Genomic DNA, 9,285 nt, shown 5'->3' with positions numbered 1-9,285 from the left:
CTTTGCGGTTTACTGCCCTCTACAGACATGGTCGGTAAAGAATAGACTAATGAAGGAATAAAACATTATAATCTGTTTTTTAAGGTACAGGTCAGTTAATTAGGGAGTGATCGATGGTGGGTTTGCCCGTTTGTGTACGTTTGGATCTGTGCATTTAAGCCTATAAACAAGGCCTATACTACCAATTGTGTAGATTAGCGATTAGACCGCTTGTATTTATCGTATTCATTCGATTATCTTTTATGTTCTACCCTGTCCCCTGTTCTCTAATTTAAAAAATATTGTATCTAAAAACTGAATAAAACATGTCATTCACTTCATGAAAATTTCCCTTTCACTCTTGGTGGTGCAAAATGACAGGTAGGCCTATGTAATCACTTCACACAGTGTAGGACTTAGGAAACAAATTTGTACAAAGTACGGAGATAGGCAGGGGGAATTTTTCAAGGAGGTAAGCCTGTAACGTGTTATTTGAAGTAAGCCTAACCAATCCCATAATGAAAGAGTATGGTCTGTGTTTGCAAGGTCTAAGCCATAGGGCCAGTACTGTCTAGTCAATGCACTCTGTGTTGGTATACCATACTTCTTGCACTGTTTCAGATTTTCTCCAACAGTGAAGCTTTTCAAGAGTGGGGTGAATAGTGTCAGACTTGGTAAGCACTGCATACATTTCCCCACTAGAGGGAGCAAGGCTCACAAGTGATTTCACAGGTTTAAGAATTTCTGTGCAGTGCAGCTATAACAGCCAAAATTATAGCAAATTGACACTGATGACTGCTCACCAGATAAACTTGGACAGTCTATTAATATTCTGCATTTTACCAGCAGTAACCTCTGACTTTTTATAAGGTGCATGCCACCATCCTTCTGTGTGTAAAAATCAAATAATACACAATGACAATATATTCATTTTTGGCAATGCTGATGTATCTGTATAAAACAGCAACTAAAATCACAAACCCTTTGATTTGAGGAGAATGTCTTAAATACATTCAGATTGAGATCAATTGATGTTTCTCTTTCTAAGTTCCATATTTACTAAAATTGCACAATCCCTCATCTTTGTAGTGCAAGTCTGGAGCCTATCTTTCAGTCTGGGCCCCTTGTTCAGGGAAATTGCCTAAAAATGTAATTCCAGAAAACATCAATCAGGGACAAAATATCACTGAACAATGGCAAACCACACCCGCTGACCATAACCTTAAGGATTCTGGAGGAGTTTTTCATATCCTCTTTACTGTATCTTCAAAGTTTTCCCTCAAGGCTGCAGTTTTAGGATTCCACAATCTAAATTCATTTCACTCCACCATCACAAGAGAAGGATACTGAAGGTTACAGAGGAACTGACACAAAAGCTTTTGTTTGTCAATGTCATGAGCTGTGATGTTTCCTGGTGTCTAATCATTGGTTTGTGTTTTGTGTTCGGTCCTATTTACGTGAGCTGTTTGATGTTCAAGACTCGTTTTTGTTGAACTGCTAATGTCATATTAAGTAGCAACTAAAGGAGAAGATGGTTAAACGAATCAGATATGGGAATATGTAACTGACAACATGCATGAACCTGAGGTCCAAATGAAAAACATGCTTTGTCATTATTCTAGTTCCAGACCTCTAAAAGGCTGCCAGTGAAAACAAAATGACAATACAGTCTTATTATCAGGCTACTTTGACATTACAAGCCCATAAGATTTAGTAAAGAGTAAAAATGGCCACTAACTTGAATTGCATATAGTTTTATCTCCTTCGATATTCAAGTGGAACCACTTTTACAGCTATTTTTGTAAAGAAAAATTACTGCAAACTCACTAATGCGTCACTAATACGTCACTGTGACTGCCTGAATCCGGACTTTTAATGAATAACTCAATGATAAAGATCTTTAGAGTTAGACTTAGTTCAGCATACCACAAACATTTCAAACTGCTGCTAGATGAGGCTCAACCATCTGTGAACTCAGGAGCCTCTCAGTCACACCTCACTTACTCCCGTACAATTCCTCTCAAACCTCTCAGACCTCCACAAAAGCAACACTGCTGTTCACAAAGCATTATCCGTAACACACAAACACATTCTCTCACTCTTGTACTGTCTCACGACAGATGCATTTTATTTCACTTATTTTGAATGTTGGTGATGTTGGTAATGCAAAAACATTAATAATATTCTTAAGGCATAGTAGATGTGGTTTGTGATCTGACCAGGAAACTGGAATATAAAGATCTTAACTGCAAAGCTGCCATACATTCTCTACACCTAACTGCTTGTGACTGTCTTCAGTTTTTTAAAAAACCCATTAAATACTAGAGGATAGCACTGAATCTGATTAGGTAGCACTTTAATGAATGAATTAACTGTTTTCTTCCATCTTCATATTTTAGTGTGTGGCATGCAGGCTGAGAGGTAATTAGCCTGTGGAGTGAACGTATATGATAATAGAAGTATGAAATAAAACTGTAACAACAATATCAACGTTTATCCTTGTTATAAAATGTTTATTGATAAAAAAAGTGTATCATAACCTATATAAATGATCACATGACATATTTCAATCAAGTACAGTCTTCATTATTTCAAATGATAATTAAATGCTTATTCACCTTGTACACCTGATCTTACATTTCACACATGTTGATTTGCAGAACATTCACAGTCATCAAGAACAGTTCCAATCTTATAAAATAATTATAACATATCATCAGAGAATAGTAGTTTTTGTTCTGTATATCCATAACAAAACTGAATCACAGTTGTACATTGATCATTGGAAGTGTGTTATATTATTACAGCTGGATGAGAGTGATGGCTGACTCATACCAAACCCAGAAGCCTGGATAGACAGCCTCACTGAAGGAGGCTTTGAAGCGGTGGATGAGAGACATGGTGTCTCCTACAGTGTAGAAAGAGAGGGTACCCCCGGCGTGGTCTAGGAACACACCTATACGTGATGAGTAGGGTGCTTTGATCTCTATCTGGTCTTTGTTGTGGCGGCCTGAGTAGCTGGAATCAGAGCAGAAGAGGCTCCAAGACTTGCGGTTGTAGCCGATGCGGCAGCTGTCCCCGTAGCCCGTCCTCTTGATGCCTTTGTAGGTGACTCCCATGGCAGCCCCCTCCCCGCTCCAGTCAATCTCCCAGTAGTAAGCTCCTCCAGAGAGAGGCTCCATACACAGGACCTGGGGCAGGGAGTCGAACCTGGCAGGGTTGTCACCGTAGGACTGGGGGTCTCTCTTGAGGGCAGCTTTCCTGTTCCCTCGAGACAAGTAGAGCTGTCTATAGGCTGTGTTCGGGTCCAAAGTGAGCTGGCAAGCATCTAGGAAGAAAAATCCAACATTTACTTCACAAGACGAAGCATTTAACTACGTTTGCTTGGGTTAAATGTAAATGAGGAAACCCAAGTTGGACAAAGCCTCTGTTTCACAGCAGTTTAAAGCACCCCTCACCATTGCCCCACCATTTTTAACTAACTTCTGCAATAACAAGATTTGAAGAAAAAGTGGGAGACCCTCTGGCTGGACACAGAAATCAGAATAATCCCAGGGGTTAGATATCACCTGCCTGCTGTGTACCTCCACCTCTGCGGGTCACAGTTGGTGGGACACCCGGTGGCCTCGGCTAGATCTGCCCGGCCTATCATCTGGAATGCCAGAGGTATCAACACTGTTTGTGAGTTTGACCACAAACAGAAGTCCATCTAATAAAGTGCATCTTATATATTTATTTATTTATTATTATTATTATTATTATTTAAAATTTTGCAGTGGTTACAGGGCATTACAAACAACAACAGCCCCACCCAACCTTCTCCCACAACCTGTAACACCAGGAGAGAGAATGGTAAAAGATCGATTAACAAGAACGAAAGTAAAAATAAATAAATGGATTTAAAATAATAAATAAATCATAGAAGTCACATTAGAAGCACCATTTGCTAATAGTGGTTGTGGGAAAGTGAGCCCTAAGTGTGGCCACATGCACAAGATTTAACATATTACAAAACCGTCACTCATACAATGATACACAGACCCACAACTAATCATGAGGGTAACATAACATATAGGGAGGCACAGACTAAATGGGATGGTATTGAATTGCTTGACAATGTAGAGTCAGTGGTAATAATGTGACTCAGTGCCTGTGAACACTTCAAGTTACAGCCCCTCATCCAAAGGAAGCCTCTGCAGGGCTTTGGAGAATGACATAAACTGTTGCCACTTTGCAACAAATGTATCATTTGAACTCCTAAAAGAACTTCACATCTTTAAGCCAAGTAGAAATGTAGGGAGGCTGTGCAGACTTCAATATCAGGAAAATTCTGCAAGGGGCTAACGAAGTTGTGAAAGCAACAGTGTCTGCTTGTTTTGAATTTAATGAGGACAAATCCATGGGGACACTGAAGTTGGCTATTAAGGGGCATGGTTGCAGGTTAATCTCAAGAACATCAGAAAGGGTTTTAAGGTTTAAGGTTTGCAATTTAGGGCAGTGAACAAACATAAAGTGCATCTTTAACTGTACCTGTAAGGTGAGCCCTTTGAACCCCTTCTCCAGTGACCTTAAAGACTATGCTAGAGTTAGATACTAGTAAAAACTCGCCCCTGACAATTTGCTTAAAACTGAATATGCTTATAATATTAGGAAAAAATCTTGTTTTTTCCATGGATGATTACTCAGATTGAAATACAATGAATTATTGTTCTGAATGACAACAATTATATTTTAACGTACATTGCAGTTTTTTATTTTATACATTTTTTTTTGGTTCTAATGTGACTGGTTAGTGAACATCAGCTTTTTCATGCACTCAGTTTAAACATAGAAGGAGCACTTAAACTGCAAACTGAAGTATACCCACAAAGCTGTGTAAGTGCCAGCTAATATATTTGTAATGAGTCAGTCCCAGTCTCTGTAATCAATGTAGGACATACAGTCCTTACTAATATCAGATTTTGTGGACAGCCACAGGGTCTGACAGAGAACCTCATCAGCACCTAATTTGCCTCATGCACTGAAATGAGCAGGGAGAGCAGTGATCTGTGTCAGCGCAGAAAACAAGGAAACAGTATCAGAGAAGCTGAGACTCACATTTCAGGAAATCGTCCCTGTGCCTAGGTTCCTGGACTGGTAGAGACTTGTACATGACAGCTTCGTCACCTGTGAAATTATTAATATGTGCATCATATCGGAAATAGTAGTATTGGCATAACGGATTATAATTCTTTGAACTGAAAGGCTTGTATGTTTTACAGTACTGATCTAGAATTACTTTCTATTACGTCATGCTATTAATCACAGAAAATGAATTAACAATAACTGCACAATACATGTGTTATCCCTATGAAGACTGATAGAAAACCGGCATAACGTGGGTAGTGTTGATATTATTGATACATTAACCCAGATACTGTGAGTGTCACAATATCTTGAAATCATGTCATCATTGAAGAAGCTGATCTGAACTGTCAAAGACCATGCAACTTAGCCGAATTCTATTTTAGACAAGTGTGTTAATGTAAACTCGCTGGCAGTTTGACATCCTAATCAAAGTAAACATTTAACCATGAGTGACCTCAGGCTACCCTCTAATGAATATCATGCTCCAGCCACGACCAAGCATCAAACAGAATTGCACAACACCCTACTGGGGACAATGGAAACTGTAACTCTATCTAACTTTCCCTAGTTAAGTTATGCTTAACTTTCAATTTGGGTCTATATAATTTCTAAATGCTGTAGCTCTGCTGGCTTTGTGGATTGTCTGAAAAAATGGTACTAACATTATTACTCACTTTTTATTGACCGTCTCTTCATGGTTTCATCCAGTTGACAGAATGTCATTTTGTTAACTGCAAAAATACAAGATAAAAGAGTTAACTTGATAACAGCGGTGAAATGGTCATAACCTGTTCATATTTATACCAGAGGATTGAAGATTTATCACACTATTTAAATTCACTTTTGTATTTTTCTGTGTTTTTGAACAGCAAGTTCTTGATGCTGGCGCCCCACTCACCTGTCTTGGCTACCTTAACCAGTTCATCATTGCTGAATTCATTCAGGTGCTGTTTCATCTCAGAGACGGCCTTAGTGACTGGGTCGAAGGTGAAGTAGGGGTTGACGCTCACTGTAGGCAGCTCCTCAGCCTCATTCTGGGCTGTCAGCATGTGGTAGCTCTAATAAGGAAAAAACAGCAACGCAGTTATGATAATGTATACTTTAAATTAGTTTCTGTTTTCTGTTACTTTTTTTCATTTTGCACCATGCGGTACATTTGCAGTGTAATGTTTGGTACATTTTCAGTTAGTTACATTCACTGATACACATTTAGACTTGAAATGCAGTGAGTGTTGGGAGATACAGAATGGGACAATATATTATACAATGTATAAAATATGATATTTTGTAACACGAGTGTGTCTGTCTGTTGGCCTTGTGATTGACTGGTGACCTGTCCAGGATAAAACTTGATGGGACAGGCTCTAGCCCTCTGCCACCCTGTGCAGGACGGATGGATGGTGGTATTGTGCCAATATCATATTGTGACCGTGGTACTGGATGTAATTCATGTATCTTTTGAGTGGTAGTCAGTTACCTGGATGAAGTGGATGTGGTCCTCGGTGCGGGACAGCTGGGTGATCTCGTTGTCTCTCCTCTTCAGATCAGCGATCTCATGGCTCAGACGCTCCATGTGGCCCTCTGCATTGTTCAGTGCTGCTCTCTTGTTAGAGGAGATCAGCTTAGTCATCTCTTGCTGCATCCTCTCAATAGAGCGCATCATGTCGCCAAACATCTTGTCACATTCCTGCAGTGCTCTCTGGGCTGAGTTCTGCACAGGAAACAGAGATATACAGTATCCCATTAATCAACTGTGTCACACTGGTTATACTAGCACACTGAGCAAAGCTGTCATCACTACTACATGAAGGAATGTTGTCTCTGTAGTTGATTTAACTTTCCATTCAATCTGCAGTGGTTAGTCTGGTCTTATCTGTCAGATGGATGATCGTGGCACAAACCTTGAGTGAGTCCACTGCTTGTTTTAGTTCCTCCATCTGCTTGAGTCGGTCATGAATCTTCTCCTGGATCTCAGCCTGGGTGGCGCCCAGCCTTTGCTATGAGGAAAACAACAGACATTGTTAAGGATAATGACAGCAATTCCATAAATCAACCATTCATTTTTAAACCTAAACATATAGACTTAATAATAACAGTTTTCCGGTTCAATGTTGACACTGGAAGGTGTACGTGCAGGTAGCAGCCTTATCTTCATATGGGTCTCACAAAATGCTTGAGGCTTTGGCTTAAGGGCTTGTTTCATCTATTGTAAGCTGCTCTATCATGCATTACCTGCCACTGAGTCACTAGTGCAATGAACCATGATTATGTACCTGTGTCACCATTGATTCACAAATGACAAAAGGTTCATGAACATTAAACAGTACTTGTCATGTTGAGCAAAGCACTTTTTAGCATTTCTACTACACCTGTTGCTAAGTAGGTGACAGTCTGAAAAACCTGTGTTGTCACTTTAAGTAAATTGTCACCTACTTGCTCCTCCGCCCTCTCCTGCTCAGCAGACACCATGTCGTGACCTTTGTGTTCTTTCACCGTACACAACACACAGATACACATCTGGTCAGTGCGACAGAACAGCTCCAGACCCTTCTGATGCTGGGGACAGATCTGTCTGTCCAGGTGGCCGATTTCATCCACCAGCTTGTGCCTTTTAAAAGTGGCTGACTCAAAGTGGGGCTTGAGATGCTTCTCGCAGTAGGAGGCCAGACACATCAGGCAGGACTTGATGGCTTTGTGCTTCTTGCCAATGCAGATGTCACAACCTACATCCTGGGGTCCTGCGTAGTTGTAGTCAGGGGACGGAGGTGGAGGTGGAAAGGATTCGGTGTTGCGTTGGATGGTGGACTGCCGGGAGCCTCCAATGCGCCTCGGGGTGGGCCTCTTGTTGTAGGTGACCTTGCACTGTGGACAGAGGTACGAGCCCGTGTGGTCAGCATGGTCCCAGTATGTCTTCAGGCAAATGGAGCAGAAGATGTGGCCACATGGGATGGACACGGCATCCCTGAGATATTCCTTACACAGGTAGCAGCTGTCATGCTCAGACGACATGGAGACAATTTAGTGCTGTTCCCTCTAATGCAGTGAAGATGCTGTGAAGACTGTCAGCGACTTGTGTCGGCACAGTGGCAAAGTGAGCTCACAGGTACTAAGGGCGCGAGTTATATAGAGTAAACAGAGAGGGAGGCTAAACTGGTTAAGCCGAAACCAGTAAAACAAGGGCGGGGCAAGGAAAGGACACAGTGAATGTTGAATCGGTTACAGAATGTAAGCAGAATGAATCAAATCCTGTAATCATAAGATACAGGGTTTGGCCAAGGAGTGTTGAAAGCAAAAGTGTAGTTCCTCACTGTTTTTTTTTTATGTCATGTAGAACGCCATACAAATAAAAAGACAATATAGACCTTCAGGATTTTATACATTGTTGAGCAGGAAAGGGGTACAAACAGAACATGAAAAGTGCAGTTTAGAAGTTAAAGTTAGTAGTATTTGTATTCCATAAATACATGAGTGAAAGCAAAAAAAAGTAGGCCTACATTCAAAAGTAAGTTTCTATGAAACAATGCAGTGTAAAGAAACCACAGGTGTGTCACACTGCACAGTTGAGTGTACTAATTGCTGAGTGTTAGAGATTGCCTGGGGACAGACTGTTCCCTTTGGGCATGTGAGGATACCCACTCAAGTCACAGTACAAACTGACCTCAAGAGACTGTTTTCTGCACTTTGACTAATAATAACACAACTCCTTTTCTGTTGATCAACTGTAATATCTTGTCAGTAGCAGCATCAACAGTGACTCTTTTCATTGTGTATGGTCAGTGGATGAAGTGATGCCAGATTAACCACTTTGTCTGTCTTGGTTAAATTCAATTGGTTTGGCTCTTGGGCCAGTGAGATTTCCCTAACCTTCACCTCACCTGTAACCAGTTAATTATCAACTTTACTTTGCATTTCATTACCACTGATTTTTTATGAGGTTTGAAAGGACACCTGTAGTTTCTGTAAGTCAACACTGGAACTGTATTTCTGTGGCGTAAGCTCAACCGTAATACTATCTCAAATAAGAAAATGTGCTCCTTGAAACCAAAGCAATTATAAGAATGTTTACTCTTCTGAGCGAAGTACGTTTCTCTGCAGATTTCATCATAAAGCGAACACACCTCCCAGCCAAGATGGAGTTTCGGGGCTGTTGAAATGGAGATAGGAATGTAACTACACTCG

At 40.6% G+C, this 9,285-nt stretch overlaps 1 protein-coding gene across 4 annotated transcripts; it reads right to left on the bottom strand.

The window, feature by feature from the left end:
• Positions 1 to 2,465: 2,465 nt before the first annotated feature.
• On the bottom strand, positions 2,466 to 8,220 carry ftr83 (finTRIM family, member 83). Of its 4 annotated transcripts, none has more exons than XM_044223601.1 (8): positions 7,540 to 8,220; positions 7,008 to 7,103; positions 6,584 to 6,817; positions 6,005 to 6,164; positions 5,781 to 5,837; positions 5,077 to 5,145; positions 3,553 to 3,631; positions 3,171 to 3,307 (listed from the first exon to the last, which is right to left on the bottom strand). In XM_044223601.1, exons 1-7 carry the CDS (start codon positions 8,113 to 8,115, stop codon positions 3,579 to 3,581), a joined length of 1,245 nt encoding a protein of 414 aa, XP_044079536.1. In that variant the 5' UTR covers positions 8,116 to 8,220; the 3' UTR covers positions 3,171 to 3,307; positions 3,553 to 3,578. The 4 variants fall into 4 exon arrangements, with proteins under 4 accessions (XP_044079534.1, XP_044079535.1, XP_044079536.1 ...); XM_044223602.1 differs by having other exon boundaries at positions 3,252 to 3,307; positions 3,549 to 3,631; XM_044223599.1 differs by lacking the exon at positions 3,553 to 3,631 and having other exon boundaries at positions 2,466 to 3,307.
• Between the last annotated feature and the right edge of the window lie 1,065 nt (positions 8,221 to 9,285).

The sequence above is a fragment of the Siniperca chuatsi genome, linkage group LG14, assembly GCF_020085105.1.
Source record: "Siniperca chuatsi isolate FFG_IHB_CAS linkage group LG14, ASM2008510v1, whole genome shotgun sequence".
Classification (NCBI taxonomy): domain Eukaryota; kingdom Metazoa; phylum Chordata; class Actinopteri; order Centrarchiformes; family Sinipercidae; genus Siniperca; species Siniperca chuatsi.
Note: the sequence above shows the minus strand (reverse complement) of the source record. Positions and strands in the feature narration are given on the sequence as shown.

Coding starts and splice junctions, on each gene's coding strand:
- ftr83 (XM_044223599.1), bottom strand. CDS start 8,115: ATGTCGTCTGAGCATGACAGCTGCTACCTGTGTAAGGAATATCTCAGG. Junction 7,104..7,539: donor AGGAGAGGGCGGAGGAGCAA/GTAGGTGACAAT, acceptor TTTTCCTCATAG/CAAAGGCTGGGCGCCACCCA. Junction 6,165..6,583: donor ACCACATCCACTTCATCCAG/GTAACTGACTAC, acceptor TTTCCTTATTAG/AGCTACCACATGCTGACAGC.